Source organism: Mobula birostris, chromosome 5 (genome assembly GCF_030028105.1).
Source record: "Mobula birostris isolate sMobBir1 chromosome 5, sMobBir1.hap1, whole genome shotgun sequence".
Taxonomy (NCBI): domain Eukaryota; kingdom Metazoa; phylum Chordata; class Chondrichthyes; order Myliobatiformes; family Myliobatidae; genus Mobula; species Mobula birostris.
The window spans coordinates 186,561,507-186,584,855 of NC_092374.1; the positions used below are offsets into that span (position 1 = coordinate 186,561,507).

Here is a 23,349-nt window from a genome sequence, read left to right on the forward strand (position 1 = left end):
ATTGTTCCCCTTCCTCTCCTGCAGGGAAGGGATGAGCTAATCACTGCCCAGCAGTCTTGTCAACCTGTGACTTCTGGCCTGCACCAACTGACTCTACCTGCTGTGCTGGGTTAACAAGCCACTCAATTGTTACATTTGTCAGCCATTTGCCTTTTGCACCTATCACCTCCCAGCTTCTCACTTCAACCCCTCCCCCACCCACCTACCTCCCCCTCCACATGGCCTCACCTATCACCTTGTACTCTTTCCCCTCCCCCCCCCCCCCCCCCCACATTCCTATTCTGGCTCTTTCCCCTTTCTTTCTGGTCCTGAAGGGTAGCCTGAAACAACAATACTTTATTCTTTTCCGTAGACGCTGTCAAACATGCTGAGTTTCTCCAGCATTTTGTATGTGTTTCTCTGGATTTCCATTATCTGCAGAATCTCTCGTGTTAAGGACACAATCCATTGTTCTTTTGCAAGAAGATAATAAACATAAGAAAATAAGAGGGGAGTCGGTCTCTCAGCTCCTTAAACCTGCCCCACCATTCAATACAATTGGAGATAGAATCATAGAAAACCTACAGCACAATACAGGTCCCTTGGCCCACAAAGTTGTGCTGAACATGTCCCTACCCTCTATTTTTCTAAGCTCCATGTACCTATCCAAAAGTCTCTTAAAAGACCCTATCGTATCCGCCTCCACCATCGTTGCCGGCAGCCCATTCCACGCACTCACCACTCTCTGAGTAAAAAAACTTACCCCTGACATCTCTGTACCAACTCCCCAGCACCTTAAACCTGTGCCCTGCCCTCGGAAAAAGCCTCTGACCATCCACACGACCAATGGCTCTCATCATCTGATACACATGATCTGCCCCAGTCCTCATATCCTCTTCTGTCCCAGTCCCACACAATCCTGAATTCCTCAATCTTTCAAATAATTATCCATCTCTTCTTTGAATACCTCTCAGCTGCTTGTGGTGGGAAAAGCCTCTCATCCCAGGAATGATCCTTATGGATCACTTTTGGACTGCCGGCAGTGTCAGTGCAATTGTTCTGATTCCCTTACAAGAACATCTTGATCCCTCTGCAATTCACTCATTTGCAATTCCTCTCCATTAACATAACAGTCTGATTCCTCTTACTCAAGGGCTCCACCTCACACTTTCCTGTATTAAACTCCACGTGCTGAGCTGTCACCCACTCATTCAATCTATCGATATCCTATTGTACAGTCCGAATTTCCTCATTGGGACTTGCTTTTCCTCCAGTTTTGATGAATTTCAATATCCATTCATGACATTAATATAATTAAAATATTAATAATTAGAAACTCTGCTCCCCCATGGGGTCGGATCACTGGTGCTTTTAGATTTTCACTATTTAGAATCTATCAGCTCTGTCTCTAATGAAAAAAATAAAAATGTTGGAAGCACACAACAGTTTGGGTAGCATCTGTGGAAAGTGAAAAAGAGTTAATATTGCAGGTCCTAGACACTCTCAGAATAGGGAGAACGGCTATTTGATAGTCATTTGAGCAGGGACCTTTTGGAGAGGTTGGACGCCTGAGAAGACACAGTTCACTCCCGTTCGCCCATTGTGCAGAAAATGCAGTGCCTCATGGCAGTTTGGTGCTTTGAGCAGCACCCAACCTGAATTCACGATTGATTGGCATAAACAAATTAGAGTAAGGCAGTGGCTAGTGGAGCGGCCAACACTGGAGTGGTCAGAGTTAGAGTGGAGATTTTGAGGCTTTAGCTCTTCAAGGCTTCAGTGAGGAGATGCTTCAGTCAAAGAAAGAAAAAAAAAGCTATAGGTAGAGTTTTCTCCCTCCCCCCCCCCCGACATTTTATTGTTTTTCCTTCATGGTTGCTCAGTTAGGAACAGTAGTGATGTCAGGCAGGATAGTGGAACGTTCCTCTCACGAGATGTGGGAAGACAGGGAGACCTCCAGTGTCTCTCTGATGGCTACACCTGTGAGAAATGCTTCCAGCTACAGCTTCTCACACTCTGTGTTAAGTATTTGGAGCTGGAACTGGGAGGCTGAGGGGTTGACAGGTAGGACATATCGAGAAATAGTTACACCCAAGGTGGAGAACACGGGAAATTGAGTGACAGTCAGGACGGGGAAAGGGATTAAACAGCCAGTGCAGAGTATCCCTGTGGCCATCCCCATCAACAACAGGTACACCACTTGGATACAATTGGGGGAATGACCAAGCAGGGGACAGTCACAGCGGTCAGGTCTCTGGCACTGAGTCTGGCTCTGTAACTCAGGAGGGAAGGGGGAAGAAGGGGTGAACTGTGGTGATAGGGGATTCATTCGTTAGGGAACAGAAAGGAGGTTCTGTGGACAAGAATGAGATTCCCAGATGTTATGCTGCCTCCTGGGTGCCTGGGTCCAGGACATCTTGGATTAGGTCCTCAGCATTCTGAGGTGGGAGGGTGAACAGCCAGAAGTCGTGGCCCATGTAGGTAAGAAGAGTAAAAAGGTTCTGCAAAGTGAGTTCAGGAGTTCGGTGCTAAGTTGAAGGGCAGAACTTCCAGAGTTGTGATCTCAGGATTGCTACTCAGGCCATGTACTAGTGAGGCCAGAAATAGGAAGATTATACAGTTTAACACATGGCTAAGGAGGTGGTGTAGGAGGGAGGGTGTCAGATTCTTGGAACATTGGGCTCTCTTCCAGGGAAAATGGAACCTGTACAGAAGTTTTACAGATAGTGGAGAGGTTGTGGGGACAGAGGGGAATCAAAAGGTTGAGCATGGTGCAACTAATGTCCTGAGCTGTGTATACTTCAATGCAAGAAGTACCATAGGAAAGGCAGATGAGCTCACAGCATGGATCAACACTTGGGAATATGGTAGGGAAACTTGGTTGTAGGAGGGTGTGGACTGGCAGCTCAGTATTCTGGGGTTCCATTGTTTTAGACCCAACACAGCAGGAGGGATTAAAGGAGGAGGGGATATTTTACTAGTCAAGGATAATATCCTGGCAATGTTCAGCCAGGCCAGACTGGAGAACTCATCGAGTGAGGCATTATGGTGGAACTGAGGAATAAGAAAAGTGTGAACACGTTAACGAGGCACATTACAGATTATATAAAAGTCCGTGGGATTTAGAGGAACAAATTTGTGGAAAGATCGTAGACTGTTGCAAGAAAAATAAGGTTGTTGTAGTTGCTGATTTTAACTTTCATCATGTAAGGGTTTTTTTTTCTGTCACTGCGTAGTCCAATTAAAATGGCTTCTTCGTTATGTTATAATTGAAAGGGCTTCTTTGTTATGTTAACTGCTGAGAAAGTCCTTCCTGCTAGCAGTTTGTTTTGGATTATTTATTGATAAGAGAACGAATGAACCAATTGCGATAGTTGTTATGCTTTTGGTGTGTCTGTAAGATATTGTATGCGCGGGTTTTGGGGCAGAAGGCAGGAGAGAGAGAGAGAGACAGAGGATGGACCAGGTGCTGTGAGTCCGCTAACGGGGTCGGACCTCGAGCGGGCCGTTCGGCGAGGAGAGGAGACAGAGACGGACTCGTGTGGAGCGTCTGGTCGACCACCGTTGTTGGTCCCAAGCGGCCGGTCGAGGTGGTCCAAGGGGTTGCAGGGTGAAGAAGAAGGGTCCTGAGCTCCAACTGTTTGTGCACGAAGAGACTGAACTTTGATAAGTGTGGCACCTTATATTTTCCTTTTATATTTTATTCTCTATTAATTATATAGTTCCAATAATATCTATCAAGTGTAAATCATTTAATCGTATCTGGTGTATTGTCTGTTATTTGAGTGGGGTGGGGTACATCACACAGCATCCAGACAAACTGATTACCCAGTTTGGCAGGGCCGAGGGCTGTTTCCCTAGACGACAGCAAGCCAAACGACCCTGAGGTTGGCCAGGGGGGCTACAATTATATGACTTGGACTCCCATAGTGTCAATAGACCATATTGGATTGAGTTTGTCAAATCTGTTCAGGAAATTTTCTTAATCAGTATTAGAACTTCCAGCGAAAGAGTGTGTGATTCTTGATCTGCTGTTAGGGAATGAGATAGGAAAGGTCACAGAAGCGTGTGTCGGAGAACACTTTGCATCTCATGATCGCAATGTCATTAGTTTAAAAGAAACTATGCAGAAAGATAGGTCTGGTCTGCAGGTTAAGATTCTAAATTAGAGAAAGGCTAATTTTGATGGATTAGGAGAAGATCTAGTAAGTGTGGATTCGGACAGGAAGTTTTCTGGCAAATGTACACTTGGTAAGTGGGAGGCCTTCAAAAATAAAATTTTGAAGGTACCAAGCTTGTATGTGTCTGTCTGAATAACAGGAAAAGATAACAGGTGTGGGGAACCTTGGTTTTTATGAGAAAGAAAGAGGTACATTGCAGGTACAAGCAGGTAAGAACAAATGAGGTGCTCATGGAGTATAAGAAATGAGAGAACAGTTAGGAAAGAAATCAGGAGGGCTAAAAGAAGCTTGAGGTTGCTTTAGCAGACAAGGTGAAGGAGAATCCTGAGGGAGTCTACAGATATGTTCAGAGCAAAAGGATTTCAAGTGAGAAAATTGGTCCTCTGGAAGATCAGAATGGTAATACATGTGTGGAGCCAAAAGTGATAGAGGAGATCTTAAATGCATATTTTACATCTGTATTTACTCAGCAGACAGACACAGAGGCTACAGAAACAAGGTAAAGTGGCATCAACTTCATGGACTCTATACAGACTACAGGTAGTAGATTGTTGCCTGTCTGACTGGAAGCCCGTGACCAGTGGAGTGCCGAGGGACTGGTGTTGGGTCCATTGTTTGTCATCTATATCATCTATCTGGATGATAATGGGGTTAACTGGATCAGCAAATTTGCAGACGTCAGCAATATTGGGGGTGTAGTGAACAGCGAGGAAGACTATCATGGCTTGGAGTGGGATCAGGACCAGCTGGAAAAATGGGCAGAAAAATGGCAGGTGGAATTTAATGCAGACAAGAGTGAGGTATTGCACTTTGGTAGGATCAACACAGTGAGTAGTCGCACTGAGGAGTTTGGAAGATGAAAGGGATCTGGGAATACAAGTACATAATTCATTGAAAGTGCATCACGGATTGATGGGGTCATCAAGAAAGCTTTTGGCACATTGGCCTTCATAAATCAGGGTATTGAGTGCAGGAGGTGGGATGTTATGTTGAAGCTGTACAAGACATTGGGGGGGCATAATTTGGAGTACAGTGTGCAGTCTTGGTCTCCTACCTACAGGAAAGTTGTAAATAAGGTTGAGAGAGTACAGAGAAATTTTATAAGGATGTTCCTGGGTTTGGAGGACCTGAGTTATATGGAAAGATTGAACAGATTTGGACTTTATTCCTTGGAGCCTAGAAGACAGAGGAGATTTGATATAGGTGGTATACAAAGTTATGAGGGGAATATTTCAGGTAAATTTCAGGCTTTTTTTCATTGAGATTGGATGGAATTTCAACTAGAGGTCATGGGTTAATGGTGAAAGGAGTAAGGGGAACACAAGGGGAAACATTTTCACTCAAAGGGTCGCGAGAGTGTGGACCGACCTGCCAGCACAGGTGATGTATGCAAGCTTGATTTCGGCCTGTAAGAGAAGTTTGGAAAGGTACATGGATGGTAGGGGAACTGAGGTCTATGGACCCAGTGCAGCTTGATTCAAGTAGGTAACTTAAGTTGCTCAGCAGGAACTAGATGGGCCAAAGAGCCTGCTTCTGTGCTCTATAACTGTAACAGAGAAGATGGGGCAGGGATGGGTGGATCAAAGGGAATATCTCTGATATGCTGAGTTATTGTTGCAATTAGAAGCACATAAAGCTTCTTTGTCAGTGTCACACATCACAAATAACAGGGCTGCAGGCAATGCCTTGTTAATAGAGAGAGAAAATCATGAGGCAATGTCAGATGGATGACTGGCAGAAGTGGCTATTTCTTACAAAGATAAAGAGAGAAAGCAAGTTACCTAAAGTTAGTGAATTCAATACCGAGTCCAGAAAGGAAATGACATGCCCTGATATTATGTTCAGAAACACAATCTGACTTTCCATAATTTGTCTATAATTGTCTGAAGTTTTGTGTGGCCAGTTGTTCTGAACAGAGATTTAAACTAAAATGGACATTCAGATATTTTAAACCTCCAGCAGGTTTCCCAGTCCTCAGCTGTGGGGCCAAGGACTGTATGCGTTTGTGGTCTAGATGAAGCAGCTCACAATGTTCTGACAGAGACACTTCATTCTATCCCTCTGCTCAGCACCAAGTACATCATTTCATGTAAATACAGAATAATGTTCGAGAACTTACCTGGAATGGAATTGCTGACAGAAATGCCAAGTAAGAATATCAGGTTAAAGAAACTAGTTTGGAAGAACTCCCAATCTAAAAAATGAAATTAAAACCATTTGAAATTCACAGACTCAGAATTCAAACTCAGGTTTATTATCACTGACATATCTCATGAAATCTGTTGCTTTGTGGCAACAGTACAGAGCAATAAATAAAATATACTATAAATTACAATGAGATATATAGTTGTGAAAAAGAGAGCAACAATAGTGAGGGCATCTTCATGGGTTCACGGACCATTCAGAATTCTGATGACAGAGGGGATGAAGCTGTCCCTAAATCATTGAATGTGTGTCTTCAGGCTCCTGTACCTCCTCCCTGATGGTAGTAATCCCCCTGAGTTACAATCTACACAACTTATTCAAAACTTGCTTCAGTGAAGTGCTGCAGTGAACAGAGATGAACCTGGGCTTGGTCAGGTTCATTGTGATATTCAGTGTCCTAACATGAGGCAATCAACCAGCTCAGAACTGGACCAGACATTCAAGCATTGGACTGAAGAAGGTTCAGAGAGCTCTCACACACTGGCAACAAGTGGAGAGACCAGGGAGGGACCAAAAACATCTTCTGGTTCCCTCTGGAAACACTACATTTGATAACTTACTGACCCACAGTCATCACATGTGGAAATGACAGGTACTCTGTAGTTTGTCCGTGTAGACATCCAGTGGATGGGATATCAGGCCACTGTAAATCAGTTCTGCTGAATTATCCCAGTGACCTGGAGGACTGTAATTAACAACATTTCACCAGTGACTGAGTTCCATGTCTGACAGTACAGCCTGTTCTGATGCAGAGAATCAGAACATCACTGTTTCAGCTGTTCAATGGCACCGGACAGTGTTCTGGTTCAAATTGAAAACTGATCTCCACGAGGTGCGGGCTGAACAGTCCACATGCTGGAACAGTTTATGTAGACGTGCTGAAAGATTATCCTGAATGTAAAAATAATGCCTTAGTTCCATCCTTTAACTTTTGCAGCAACTTATCAGGATGCCATGATGTTTGTGACCGAGATCATACATCTGTGTCTGCAGCTTCCCTCCTTCAATCTGCCCACTGGATCAACCCTTCAAAATGTTACACATCTCTCCAGTACTGAAAATTGTATCTGTCTCCAGATTCATCTGTCTCTATATTCTACCCCATCTCCTTGCCAAGTTTCACATCCACACATCACCGTCACCCATATTCTCCTGTCGTTCTTGGTATCTTTGTATAAAACAATCACGTTTGCTATTGTCCAATTTAATGGAAGCAATTTAAAGAATAGGGAGAATATTTAAATTGCTGCATGAAGTATGTCATTTGCTGCCTCTTTTAGATCCCAGGATGAGGTCCATCTGGATGTCCAACTTGCCAGATGGCAGCTCCAACAATTGACTCGGTATTTCTTCCCTGGTGATTGTAATTTTTCCAGATTTGTTCCCTGGTTCTCACTCAGATTACAGCTCAATGCTCATCAATACTTTCAGAAACCTCTGACTTTCCAACACGCTTCCCCCCTTCCTCTCTGCAGTCTATAAACCTTTATATTTCTGTTCTAATCCTCTCCTTCACAGCAAGCTTGATCTTTGTGTTTTCAGAAAATTGCTCTTTACCTCTGAATTTACCCCACTAAAGCTCACCACCTTTCCTTAATCCTTCAAGCTTTTCTTTGATACCCAACTGTCTGACCAAGCCTGTGGCCATCTACCCTTATCTTGCTTTACTTGGCTTGGTGACAGACTTCATTTGGTCATTTGCCTGTGAAAGAACAGGGGGTATTTACTGTACAAACATTGATTCTATTCTTGGACAACTTTAGTCTGTACAGTGAAGTAGATCTCAAAGTAACTTCGCCAGGACTTGCTTGAATTAGGCCATGAGGAAGGAATGTCAATATTTTAAACCCTGGATAGTTTGTGATGTGGAGAGGAAGAGGGGGAACATGTTCCCTTGTGCTGACTAACTGGAAACTGCCGTTGAATACAAAGTGATTGGAAATACCTTTTGCGAATTAGTCACAAATTTCTTGGGGAGATGACCAGAGCTTATACATAAAGTCAGTTACCTTCGTCGGGATCAGCCGTGCAGATGAGGCACAACATTGTCATCACATTTATGAATGGCAACATCAGGATGACGAAAACCAAGGCATCAATTAAAGTGTCCTTGATGGAATGACCTGCAAGTGAAAATAAATTCAAATAAGAAAAGATGTAACAATTCATCAGAGAAATGACCATAACAGCTGCACAATGTTGCAAACAACCTAAATGTTCCACTTTCATCCTGCAGGGACAGGCAGATGCCAACCTCTGCCCTGTCTTACTGACTCTAAATCAATTGACTGCACATCCTCTAAGGTGGGAAAAGAAGATGCTTAACTGTTGTTCCAATCGAGAACAGACAATTCACAATCCTGATCAGCTGTCCAATCTTCCCAGGTCTCCTCCTGCCAATATTCTGCATCAGCTGCTCCTTCTGGTGTTACAATGGCCACTCCTTGAGGAGTTCACTACACTGTGACCAGCAGCCACATGATCCAGGATTTGATTCTCCCGATGTCCACAATTGGTTTTGGAGTTGTCCCCACAATTTCTCTGGAAAGTCACTGGATCGTTTCAATCTGTCTCTCATTTACCAATGATAAGTGGGGTCAGACATTAACCCCTCACTGGGGACAATTTCTTACTGGCTTCATTCCACATTTTGTCACAAAAGTTCTCCCACTCATTTAGCCAGAGGAGCTCTGGCTGATATCCACAATCTGGTCAGGGACACATTAAGGAGAGAAAGTCTCCTTGTGAAGGGCAGGTTGATGCCCAGACAGCTGACTGCCACCTGCACATCAGACTGATTGTCACCAGCGACTTTATTTCAGATATCAGGGTCTGATGTTGCATCGTACCAGGAACAGGAGAATATCTGACAGCTCTTTACATTCTTCATATCGTTTCAATGATGTCACACAGGAACTGAAATATTCAGCCAACCCCTGTGAGCAGGGGGCAGAGTGAACTCCTCCACGTGAGAAACAGAACCTGTAACCTCACAGCATCTGTTACCAGTCTCTGGCCCAGACCATGAAGTACTTTAAGTGCAGTCACTGTTGGAGAGAATGAGACTCAGTTTGTACTGAGTAAGGCTGAACAAACAGTCATGTAAAAGCTGGCTTTGTGATGTTGGTTAACAGAACTATGTTTTCCAATACTGCGGAGAAATCCTTTGTTCTTTTGGAAATAACACTGAAGGATCATTTACACCTTCCTGAAGAGTGCAGATGGGACTCTGGCTCAATGTCTCATCCAAAAGTGGAGATCTCTCAACGTGCAACACTTCCTCAACACTGGTTCTGAGAATGCGGGTGATGCTGGTAAAGCCACAGATATTCCCTGTCAGTTTGTTATTTGATATTTTTATCAGTGATTTGCATGCAAAAACGCAAGGGTTGATCAAAAGGTTTGCATATTACACAAAATTAGGTGTTGCCGTTGATAATGAGGGCAGCTATTGTGGGATTTTTGCCCATTTAGGGAAGAGGTCTGATGAGTGTCAAATGGATTTCAAATCTAATGGAACCTTCTCCCAATCAAGATAACTTGAGAAAATGAATTCTGATCAGAAACTATAACTCTAGTTTGTTTTTTTAGACCCCAGGATGAAGTTCATCTTGACCTGGGACTCGGCAGATGGAAGCTCTGACAATGTGCTCAGTACCTCTTCCCTGGTGATCAAAATGTACCCAGTTTACTGCCCCATATGGTTCTCCCTCAGACAATGGCTCTATATTAAAATGCTCATCTGTTCTTTCAGAACCCTCTGACTTTACATTTCACCTCCCTGTCTCTCTCAGTCTACAAGTTTTTTGTATTTCTGCATCCATTTCCTCCTGTCCACCTGAGACAACCTGATCTTAATCAACTTGTGCTTTGAGCTTGAATTTACCCCCACTAAAGTTCTCTATCCCTCCCTATTCTATTAAGCTCTTCTTTAATACACAAATCCCTGACCAAACCTGGGGTCATCTGCCCTTTTCCTGATTCCTGTCTCTCGGTGACAGACTTCATTTGGTAATTAGTCTGTGAATCAGCAGAGAACATTTACACTACAAACACCAGTAGCTACTGATACTACTCTTGGATAACTATAGTCTGTGGGGTTAAATTATTCTCAAGGTGAACTCAGCCAGGACTTGCAAGAATTAGGCCATGAGGAAGGAATGTCAATATTTTGAACTTTGAATGGTTTATAACTTGAAGAGGAAAAGGGAGAAGGTGGTGTTCCCTTGCATTAATTGATTGGAAGGTGCTGTTGAAAACAAAAATCAGAATCAGGTTTATTATCACCAGCATGTGACATAAAATTTGTTAACTTAGCAACAGCAGTTCAATGCAGTACATAAAATAGAAGAAAAAAATAATAATATATCAATAAATCTTATTCCGGTACAATTTATACAGTATACATATATCGAATAGATTAAAAATTGTGCAAATAGATAGATAGATAGATAGATATACTTTATTAATCCCGAGGGAAATTTGGTTTCGTTACAGCCGCACCAACCAAGAATAGAGTGTAGATATAGCAATACAAAAAACCCCCAGCAATCAAACAACAAAATGCAAAACTACGCCAGATGGAAAATAAGTCCAGGACCAGTCTATTGGCTCAGGGTGTCTGACCCTCCACGGGAGGAGCTGCATGTTCGATGGCCACAGGCAGGAACGACCTCCCGTGCCGCCAAGTGTTGTATCACGGTGGAATGTGGCCAAAGCCCAACAGTAAAAAGTTCAATATCCAGTCTGCAAACATGTTCCTCGATCGTAATATACCCCGGATTGCACCATCCGTTGTTAACCAGATCAGTAAGCAGCCCACTCCTTCACGCTGCTTACCGCTCTCAGTGCACTTCCGGTCAGGTATTACCCACTGAACTCCTCTTCTCCAAAAATTTCTGTTGTCTCGATCTGGTCCTCTTTCCTCGGCTTTGTGATCCCTCTCTGTGTGTTTTCCTCCGGATTTCAGCAGGGCTGTCTGCCACTCTGTTCGCTAAGCCGACCGGAATTTGCTGGTCTGTGGAATACACAATGCGACCTTGCTTCTGTCCCGCATGTCGGGATGTAACCATTCCAGCGCTAAAGAAAACCCAAATAAAACTCTCTCTACCAGCATATTAGAGAGGGTGCAGCTTCGACGTGTTACCGGAAATAATATATTATATTAAAAATAAAGTGAGGTAGTGTCCAAGGGTTCAATATCCATTCAGGAATCGGATGGCAGAGGGGAAGAAGCTGTTCCTGAATCGCTGAGTGTGTGCCTTCAGGCTTCTGTATCTCCTACCTGATGGTAGCAGTGAGAAAGGGGCATGCCCTGGGTGCTGGGGTCCTTAATAACGGATGCTGCCTTTCTGAGACACCGCTCCCTGAAGATGTCCTGGATACTTTGTAGGCTAGTAACCAAGATAGAGTTGACTAAATTTACAACCTTCTGCAGCTTCTTTCAGTACTGTGCAATCGTCCCCCAATACCAGACAATGATGTTCTCCACGGTACTTCTATAGAAGTTTTTGAGTGTATTTGTTCACATACCAAATCTCTTCAATCTCTGAATAAAGTATATCCGCTGTCTTGCTTTCTTTGTAACTGCATCAATATGTTGGGACCAGGTTAGATCCTCAGAGAGCTTGACACCCAGGAACTTGAAGCTGCTCACTCCCTCCACTTCTGATCCCTCTATGAGGATTGGTATGTGTTCCTTCGCCTTACCCTTCTGAAAGTCCACAATCAGCTCTTTCGTGTAACTGACATTGAGTGCCAGGCTGTTGCTGTGGCACCACTCCACTAGTTGGCATATCTCACTCCTGTACACCCACTCATCGCCACCTGAGATTCTACCAAGAATGGTTGTATCATGAGCAAATTTATAGATGGTATTTGAGCTATGCCTAGCCACAGTCATGGGTATATAGAGAGTTGAGCAGTGGGCTAACCCCACACCCGAGGTGCACCAGTGTTGATCGTCAGCAAAGAGGAGATGTTATCACCAATCCGCACAGATTGTGGTCTTCCGGTTAGGAAATTGAGGATCCAACTGCAGAGGGAGGTACAGAGGCCCAGGTTCTGCATCTTCTCAATCAGGATTGTGGGAATGATGGTATTAAATGCCGAGCTATAGTCGATGAACAGCATCCTGACGCAGGTGTTTCTGTTGTCCAGGTGGTCTAAAGCCGTGTGGAGAGCCATTGAGATTGCATCTGCCGTTGACCTATTGTGATGATAGGCAAATTGCAACGGGTCCAGGTCCTTGCTGAGGCAGAAGTTCAGTTTAGTCATGACCAACCTCTCAAAGCATTTCATCACTGTAGATGTGAGTGCTACCAGGCGATAGTCGTTAAGGCAGCCCACTTTATTCTTCTTTGGCTCTAGCATAATTATTGTCTTTTTGAAGCAAGTGGGAACTTCTGCCCATAGCAGTGAGAGATTGAAAATGTCCTTGAATACTCCCGCCAGTTGGTTGGCACAGGTTTACAGAGTCTTACCAGGTACTCCATCGGGGCCTTCACCTTGCGAGGGTTCACTCTCCTTAAAGACAGCCTAACATCAACCTCTGAGACAGAGATCACAGGGTCACCAGGTGCAGCAGGGATCTACACAGCTGTAGTTGGTTTCTCCCTTTCAAAGCAGGCATAGAAGGCGTGGAATTCATCTGGTAGTGAAGCATTGCTGCCATTCATACTATTGGGTTTCACTTTGTCAGAAGTAGTATATTGCAGACTCTGCCAGAGTTGTTGTGCATCCGATATCGCCTCCAACCTCATTCAAAACTGTCTCTTTACCCTTGAAATAGCCCTCCGCAAATCATACCTGGTTTTCTGGTACAGGTCTGGATTGCCAGACTTGAATGCCACAGATCTAGCCTTCAGCAGACGACGTACCTCCTGGTTCATCCATGGCTTTTGGTTTGAGAATGTGCAGTAAGTCTCTGTACGAACACACTCATCCACACATGTTTTAATGTAGTCGGTAACAACTGCAGCTTACTCATCCAGGTTCGAAGATGAGTCCCTGAATATAGTCCAGTCCACCGATTCAAAGCAGTCCTGTAGGCGCCCCTGTGCTTCCCTTGTCCATACCTTCCTGGTCCTCACTGCTGGTGCTGCAGTCTTCAGTCTCTGCCTATACTCAGGGAGTAGAAGTACAGCCAGGTGATCAGACTTCCCGAAGTGAGGGCGTGGAATACTATGGTCGGCATTTTTGATGGTGGTGTAACAATGGTCCAGTGTGTTGGTTTCTCTGGTATTGCAAGTGATCTGCTGATGGTAATTGCTTAATGATTTTTTCAGACTGACCTTGTTAAAATCTCCCAAAACGATGGTGAAGGTGTTAGGATGTGCCGTGTCGTGCATGTTGATCCCATTGCTCAGATCATCTAAAGACTGACTGACATTGGCCTGAGGTGGAATGTATACTGCTACTAAAATGACCCCGGAGAACTCCCGTGGTAGGTAAAAAGGATGGCACTTAACTGCTAGATATTCCAGGTCCGGTGAGCATAATTGGGACAGCACTGATATATTTGTGCACCAAGAGGAGTTGATCATGAGGCATACTCCTCCACCTCTGCTTTTGAGAGACTGTATAGATCTATCCTGATGGTGTATCATAAACCCGTCAATCTGAACCACTGCATCCGGTATGAAAGGGGTTAACCAGGATTCCGTGAAACAAAGGACACACGTGGTCCTAGTGTCCCTCTGATTCAGCACCCTGGCTCTGAGTTCATCGATTTTGTTCACCAGAGACTGCACGTTCGCCAGCAGGATAGTCGATGTAGGGAGCTTAAAACCCCCGTTTCCTTAAACGCACTTTGTAACCCCGATCTGCAGCCACGCTTCCTCCGTGGGTGCTTCCATCACAATCAAAGTTGTTTCTGTCAGTTTTAATCAGCAATAGTTTAAATGCATTAAGACGCCTTTGTTGACTGTACTGACCTTGAAATTTGTTGTGCCTTTCAGCTGTATCAGTCTGAAACAGGGATACTTAATCAAATATCCAAGCAAGGTTATTAACAGCCTGAAGGAGAGGCCTTCCCACACCCAACTGTATCAAGGATGAGAAAGGCCCCAAACACTCACTCACTCACCTCACCATCATTGGGATCCTTTACACCAACCTGATATGATGTTGAAATTTGACAACACCATGCACCAAACACCAGTGAGCTGAGACATGTTCCTCTCAAGACTACTTTTTCTAAAGACCCTCTGGAGTCAGATCAGAGGTGACTCCAGAATCATTCCAGCTGGGGTGACACTGTAAATCAGAATTTCATAACTGGGAAAAATGTCAGACAATTTCATCCCACAGGTCACAGGAATCCAGAGGGGCTGGTGGGGGGGAGGATTATTCAGCTTTTTATCTTTTCTATCCTTTTATTAAAATGAGTCTAAAATTACTTGGAGATGTGACTGGAGTTCATACACAAGTGTGAAAATACCATGACAGATACCTTGGTTTCTTCTGTAGCAACCAAGCAGAATTGAAAAGATCACAATTGGCAGTACAATTGACAAGACGATACTGACAATTCCCGTGGTGGAAAGGCCTGTAATTAAAAACAAATTCAAATGAGTAAACCTGTAACAATTCATCAGGTAAATGACCATAACAGCTGCCTATTGATGCAAAGAACCAAACTATTCCACTTATCTCCACAGGGCAGGAAATGTACCAACCTCTGCCCAGACTTGCTAACTTTGTCTACCTGACTGAACCAACTGACTCTGCATGGCCTCCGATGTGGGATAACAACATGCTGACCTGTTATTCCAGACCTGAATTATTCCCTGCAGTCTAATCTATTCTGGTCACTTGCTGTCAATATTCTGCACTGGCTGCATCTTCTGGTGTTCCAATGGTCACACCTTAAGTAGTGCACTACACTGTGGCCGGCCATCATACATGGTCCATGGTTTGATTCTCCTGGCACCCACAACAATCGGTTGTGCGGCTGTCCAACAATTTTACTGGAAAGTCACTGAATCATCCAAGTTCCATCACTCAGTCCGGTTTACCTATGTGCTCTCCAGTGATTTATCTGACCTGTATGTGTTCAACTGACCTGTGCTGTGTTTCTGGTGGTTCTGAACTGTTGATGTTTGGCCATTACTGTCTGAACCTCCAGCAGGTTTCCCTGCACCCAGTTGTGGGGCTGAGGACTGCAGATGCTGGTGGTCCTGATAAAGCATCTTACAATGTACTGACTGAGATACTCAATGCATTCCAACCACCCTGCAGAGCACTGAGTTCATCATTTTCATACGAGTTTATTTGACCACATACCAAAAATCGTAGCGCTGACGATCCAGGCAATGACGAAACAATTGATGAGGACAGTATCACAGATGGCTTTCAACTTCCACCAAATTGTGAACATCTGAGAACCTTTTTCAAAAATAAAAAGAAATTTACAACATTTGATAACCAAACAATATAAATGATTTAACACATGCATCAATGGACAAATGTCCCAGGTAACAGAGCTTGACTCAGGGTTGTTTCGATTGGTGATGATATTGCATGTCCTAAACATCAACAATCCAAACAATTCTGAAATGGATCAGATGTCAGAGCTTTGGACTGAAGGAGGTTCAGGAGTTCACTCACCACTGCAGCAAATGGGGAGCTCAGAGAGACACAAAACACAGTTTGTGGCTGCTACCAGGATTTGTTTTACATTTGATAACTTAGATAAACCCTCAGCCACTGACTGTGCATGTGGAAACAGATACACTGCGGCTTCCCTCTGGACATATCCAGCAGATAAGGCAACAGCCCACTGTCGATATTCTCTGCTGTATTCCCTCATGATCTCAAGGGCTGAGATTGACATCAAGTTGCCAGTGTTAACAAAAACTAATCCTAGCTGTAACACTGAGGTTACACTGTTTGACTGTGAATCCTGTTCTGATGCCGAGGACTGGAACAGCTGCTCACAGCATCAGGCAGTGGCTTATGCCAACATTGAAACTAAACAGCTCAAGGTTACAGGCTGAACTGTCCAAATGCTGGGATATTTAATACAGATAAGGGGAGAGGTTGTCCAGGACATCCAGTGGTGAGAAGTGCACAAGATCCAAGGACTCCTCTCTTGTAGTGTTTCTTGTTCATTTCCAATCGCTCTCAAAAATGGGGGCGGTGGAAGAGCTGGTTTCTTATTTTGCATCCTCCATCTAAATTCCCACCCTCTTCAGACCCCACATTACTGAAAAAGAATTTCTCTCTATTTCCTCACAAATGCTCTTTCACATTCCCAAACTTATCGTCCACATCACAGGAGTTACTGAGGTGTTGATTCAAACCCTCTTCATATCACCAAATCCCTTTCCCCCCATTGTAACTATAACTCATTCAGCTGAGACACTGCCCATTGGCACAACTTCCATCACTATACACTCAAGATTAACAGGTCTGAACACCCTGTCTGATAAACTGGTTTAACTAATCACAAAAAGATTCAGCTCTTGACTACTGGACTGTTTAAAGATGAACTAGAATCCAAAATTATCACCCAGGTCATCACCTTGATGTTTTTCAACAATATGAACCGAACAGTGAATACTTGTGTAAAAATAAAACAAGTTGCATCAGGTCCCAACCTGAAATGTTGACAACCCCCTTAACCTCAAACAAGAGAAAATCTGCAGATGCTGGAAATCCGAGGAATACACACAAAATGCTGGAGGAACTCAGCAGGCCAGGCAGAAAAAAGTAGAGTCAATGTTTCCAGCCGAAACCCTTCAACAGGACCATTTTGTGTGTGCAACCCCTTTACCTTCACAGATGCTGCTGACCCACCGAGTTCCTCCAGCAACTTGTTTTCTGTTCCTGATCCCAGTTTCATCAGTCTTCTGTCTCCAATGAGACCTGTGGGTCTGACTATTCATCAGTCTCCTGTCTCCATGGAGACTTGTGGGTCAGACTATTCATCAGTCTCCTGTCTCTATGGAGACTTGTGGGTCAGACTATTCATCAGTCTCCTGTCTCCATGGAGACTTGTATGTCAGACTATTCATCAGCCTCTCTCCTTCCTCTTTGTCCTTGTTGTCCATCATGGAATTTTATCTCAGTCTAGATTATATCCCACTACCTCCCCACATTAAACTTACCTAAGAAGCATACCTTTCATTCATTACCAATTTCCCTTCCAGCACTGAATGTTAACAAATTTGACAGGACTGATCTTCCATCTATTAACCTCCAACATTACCCTTCTCATAGACCAACCACTAACCACCCCCACCCTACATCAAGATTCCTACTGTCATTGTAATTGAGTTCCTCAATCACCAGTCGACCTTTCCTATTCACAAATCCTTATTGGCATCTCCTAAATCAGTGGGAAATTTGATGTTTGAATGTCTGGGTTCCTGGTCCTGTTACAGTAGTGAAGCAGTTTTGGTCACCCTCCTACAGGAGAGATGCCATCAGCTGGAAAGTGTGCACAGGAGACTTGTGTAAGGATGTTGCCAGGATCTATAGACTCATAGAAAAGTACAGCATAGAAACAGGCCCTTTGGCCCATCTAGTCTCTGCCAAAACATTTAAACTGCCTACTCCCATTGACCTGCACCTGGACCATAACCCTCATACCCCTACCATCCATGTACCAATCCAAACTTCCTTTAAACATTGAAATTGAGCTCGCATGCACCACTTGTGCTGGCACTTCGATACAGACTCTCACAACTCTCTGAATAAAGAAGTTTCCCCTTAAACTTTCACCTTAAACTTTCCACCTTTCCAGTTAAAGATGGCACTACCAAAGGCATGAGACAGCTCACTGCTCGTTTGAAAGCAAAGGAATTCAATTAAAACCATTATTAATAACACTTTATTTTAAAGAAATTGTGGTAAACTACCACCACAAGCAATGAAGAGGCGAGCGAAGGCAAAGCGAATTCACGGGACGTGCCCTGCTGGTGCGCTGTAAAATCAACGCACTTGGAGTTGGAGCCGTGTTGGTTGGAGTGAACGATTCGGAGGGGAGAAGACGGGACAGAGGAGTTCCGATGCCCGTCCAACTAACCGGGTATGAAGATGGATCGCTCTAAGCACTGAGCCAAATTCAAGAGGTTGAGAACGGCTCCTTCAGCAGCGAATCCGGGTCTGAATTGAATCACTGGGTGGTGCTTTCAAGGCTCCTAATATGAGGTACAATCCGCTGTTTGGACCATCCAAATGCCGGCCCATATAGACTGGAAAGGCAGGATGTCGAGAGTTGGACGACGGTGGATCACTCTGGGCACCGAGCCGATTTGGAGAGGTCGGGAACAGCTCCTTCGGCAGCTAAATCTCGGCCCGTAGTGACTCACCGGTGACAGGGCCTGGGTTCTAGTGTGAGGTTCCAACAACTTCAACCACTGAGGGTCAGAGATTCAAAGACCTTTTTGTGGGTTAATTTATTCTTTAGCTTTCTTATGGCCATGTGTTTTTTTTTATTCTCTGCTCATTGGGTGTTAGACAGATTTTTTCAGATATATGGGGTTAGTGTTTGTGTTTCTTTGTTTCATGGCTGCCTGTTAGGAGATGAATCTCAAGGTTGTATAATGTATACATACTTTGATAACAAAATGTACTTTGAATTTAAACACCGGCTCAGAAAGTCTGGGGGTTTCTCTCTCTGCGACGCTAAGGCTGTGAGACTGCTCCTGGTTGCTGTGCTTTGTGTCTGTGAACTTTGCAGCTATTTACCCTGCTAAAATGATGAAGTGAATACTGAGGCTTTGGGCCTACTCTGGGCTGTTCCAGGGATTTGGATCTAAAGACTCAATTTGGTTGGGAATGCTGTTGTTGTTGCTCGCTTCTCTTGTTTATATGATTTGTTTTGGTGTTTCTTTTTCTCTTTCTCTGTGGGCACTGGGGAGTTGGTCTCATTTTCTTCAATCGGGTTCTTTCGAGTTCCTTGCTTTGTGACTGCCTGTAAGCAAACAAATCTCAACCTTGTATAATTGATACATTTTTTGATAATAAATGCACTTTGAAACTTTGATCTTTGAAACTTAACCCATGACTTCTATTTGTCGATCCACCCAGCCTCAGTGGAAAGAACCCACTTGTATTTACCCTATCTATACCCACCATTATTTTGTATACCTCTGTCAAATCTCCCCCCAGACTGAGACATTGCAAGGAATAAAGTCCTAACTTATTCAATCTTTCCTTATAACTCAGGTCCTCCAACATCCTTGCAAATTTTCTCTGCACTCTTTCAACCTTATTTACATCTTTCCTGTTGGCAGGTGACCAAAACTGCACACAGTACTCCAAATTGGGCCTCACCAATTTTGTATACAACTTCAACATAATAACCCACTCCTGTACTCAATACATTGATTTAAGAGGACCAATGTGCCAAAAGGTTTCTTTATGACCCTCTCTTACTGTGACACCTCTTTAAATGAATTTTGGACCTGTATTCCCAGATCCCTTTGTTTTTCCACACTCCTCAGTGCCCTATCACTCTCTGTGTAAGACCTGCCCTGGTTGGTCCTCCCAAAGTGCATCACCCAGCACTTGTCTCATTAAATTCCATCTGCCATTTTTCAGCCCATTTTTCCAGCTGGTCCAGATCCCCCTGCAAGCAATGATAGCCTTCCTCACTGTCCACGACACCCCCACGCTCGGTGTCAGCCACAAACTTACTGATCCAGTGAATCACATTATCAACCAGATTGTTGACATAGATGACAAACAACAACAGACCCAGCACCGATCCCTGCGGAAATAAATTTTCAACACAGATTATAGTTCAAGAATCCTCCAGCTCCTGGCATTAATACAATAAAAAGTACTCTTTCAAAATTACTCATATCTTTCCTGTAGGTAGGTGACCAAAACTGCACATAGTACTCCAAATTAGACCTTACCAAAGTTTTAGACAACTTCAACCTAAGCATCTCCTGTACTCAATACATTGATTTATGAAGGCCAATGTGCCAAAAGCTTTCTTTATGACCCTATCTACCCATGACACCACTTTCCTTGGATTATGGACCTGTATTCCCAGATCCCTTTGTTCTACCATACTCCTCAGAGCCCTACCATGCACTCCTAATCCTGGTGTCATCTGCATATTTACTGATCCAGTTAACCACATTATCATCCTGATCAGTGATATTGATGAGAAACAATGGACCCAGTGTTGATCCTGTGACACTCCACTAGTCACAGTCCTCCAGTCAGAGAGGGAACCACTGTTTGGCTTCTCCCACAAAGCCAATGTCTAATCAATTTACCATCTCATCCCGAAAGCCACGTGTCTGAACCTTTCTGATCAAACTCCCAAGCGAGAGCATGTCAAATGCCTTGCTAAAGTCCATGTAGACAACATCCGCTGTCTCGCCTTCATCAATTCTTCCGGTAATTTCCTCAAGAAACTCTAAAATATTGGTTAGAAATGGACTATCACGCACAAAGCCAAGCTGACTATCCCAGTGATAAAGCATCTTCTGACCAGAGAAATTCAGTGATAAGTTTGCAAAGATCGTCGTTGATGAAAATCTAACACCAAAACAAGTTTACAATGCTGATTGTTTTATACCTTAAAACCTAAAAAAATACAAATACATTTTTACTGTGAGGTACAGATGTGTGATGAACAAGTGCAAGACAAAGTCTCTTTACTGGTAGCACATAAACTCAGAGTTTGAAATGATGGCGATACTAAACCATCTCATTATATATTCCAAAATCTGAAGCACTGCTGGCCCCGAGCATTTCAGAGAAGGGTTATTCAACCTGTATATCGTGGTTGAGGCAGGAACATTAATAACACTTACACAGTCCCGGACCAGTCAGGTGTGGGGCCTTTAAGGCTCATCGCCATGACCGAAAGTGAGGCAGGAGAGGGGATCCAAGCCAGGCTGAAACACAGGGGGGTGAGGCCTCCTCGATCTGGCATCCTGTTGGCAAATGTGCCATCGCTGGAGAACAAAATCGTGGATCTGAGGGCAAGACTGCTGCATCGGAGGCAGCTGAGAGTCTGCTCAATTGTATGCTTTATCGAAACGTGGCTTTCTCCAGACACGCCGGATGCAGCAGACAGACCAGAGGGATTCACGATTCACATTACAGATTGATAAACTTCTGCAACCAGTCTGACTTGGCATTGGGGACCAGTGTCAACCATGGGAAGAGTGAGGCCACGCTCTTCAGCGTGGTTGTTATTCTGGGTGGAGTATCTGTGCTGGGACCTCTGTTGTTTGTAATGCAGAAATGACTTGGATCCAAATTTAGATGGTAGCTTTTCTGATGATAAAAGAGAACATTTGGCAGAGTTGCAGACATTGTACAGATATTGTGTGCAGTTTTGTTTGCCCAGTTGTAGGAAGGATGTGGAGGTTTTGGAGAGGGTGCAGAAAAGGTTTACCACGATGCTGTCTGGATTAGAGGGTATGAGCTACAAAGAGAGTTGAGTAAACTGCGAGTGTCAGAGGCTGTGGGGGGAAACCTGACAGAAGCTTACAAAATTATGAGAGAAGTAGATAGGGTAGACAGTTGGTCTTTTTCCCAGGGTGGAAATGTCAAAAACTAGAGGCTGTAGCTTGAGTGTCAATAGGTAAATTTTAAAGGAGATGTGCAGAGCAAATTATTTTACAGAGTGCCAAGTGTCTGGAGAGGGCTGCTAGGGATGGGGAGGCATTTAAAAGATATTCTGACAGGCAGAAGAATCTGCAGGGAGTGGAGGGATATGGATCATGTTCAGGCAGAAGGGATGAGTTTGATTTGGTATCATGTTCAGCACAGACACTCTGCCTCAGGGCCGGTTCCTGTGTTGTACTGTTCTACATGAAAATCCTAAGGGTCTTGACAGAGTGTCGATTATTCAAAGTTCCATGACGATATCATAAATGATTCATTATTGGACAAGAGAGAGACAGACAGTGACACAGAGTGAGAGAGAGAGAGAGAGAGAGTGACTGAACAGCTCGTGAGTTGCCATGGTGGCAGAGGGCGGTGTTATCTGATGGACAGCTGGTGTCAAGCATGCTTGAATAAATACAAGGTCAGCTGGCTTTCTTGCAGACGCACAGAGGACACTGAATAAGCTTTGTTGTGCCCACAGAAGGGTGGGTTTTAGTGGATCGATCGGGAGAATCGATCAGTGGCTCTCGCAGTGTGTAAAGGGGTGACCGGTGGTAGGTTATCAGTGTGTCCAACCCTTGCCTGGGTAGATAGCTTTACCACTGAAGACGGTTCCCTTTGATGTGGTCATATTCGGTGACTTCGAAGATTTCGGAGGACAACTGGAAGATATAGCATCAGCATACTTGGACAACCAAAACACCTCTCTCTCTCCAACACAACTCAACTCAATAACATGAACTGAACTGACTTCATTTACCTAGCATCGTGAGACTGTATCCATTACCTCCTAAGCTTGAAGAAGCTTTGTTTTTATGCTTCCACACTTATATATGCATGAACTTTGCTAACCTGTTTGATTTATCTGGTTTTATATTACGTAGTTACTAATAACATAGCATTTATTAACAGCAATACCAGACTCCAGGTGTGTTCCATTTCTGCTGGTTCTTTAACCCGTTACGGGGTACGTAACAGTTCAAAGTCAATTTTATTATCAAAGTACATAAATATCACCATATACAACCCTGAGATTCATTTTCTTGTGTGCTGCCCTGCAATTCTCTAGAATAGTAACTATAACAGGATCAATGAAAGATCAACCAGAGTGCAGAAGCAAACAACTGCTCAAATGCGAATAAATAACAAGACGATGCGGCACTGGCAACACACTCCGAAGAGCAACTGCAACGCCTGATGGACAGCTTCTCAAAAGCCTGCCAGGACTTCAGCTTGACCATCAGCCTGAAGAAACCCAACGTGTTGGGCCAAGGCGTTGAGCACCCCACTGTCATTACCATCAAAAACTACGAGCTGGAGATAGTTCACGAGTTACATACCTTGGCTCCAACATCACGGACAGCCTCTCCCTAGACCCCGAGATCAATAGACGGATTGG

The 23,349-nt window shown here is 44.0% G+C and overlaps 1 protein-coding gene across 4 annotated transcripts in view; it reads right to left on the reverse strand.

Moving 5' to 3' along the window:
• Window positions 1–23,349, reverse strand: part of LOC140198135 (uncharacterized) — a 198,424-nt gene that overhangs the window by 63,407 nt on the left and 111,668 nt on the right. For all 4 annotated transcript variants that reach the window (XM_072259089.1, XM_072259088.1, XM_072259091.1 and 1 more), the window contains exons 8-11: window positions 15,648–15,749; window positions 14,815–14,910; window positions 8,372–8,485; window positions 6,277–6,351 (exon numbers count right to left, since the gene is read on the reverse strand). In XM_072259089.1, coding sequence (XP_072115190.1) covers window positions 6,277–6,351; window positions 8,372–8,485; window positions 14,815–14,910; window positions 15,648–15,749 — 387 coding nt within the window. The remainder of the gene's footprint in view (window positions 1–6,276; window positions 6,352–8,371; window positions 8,486–14,814; window positions 14,911–15,647; window positions 15,750–23,349) is intronic.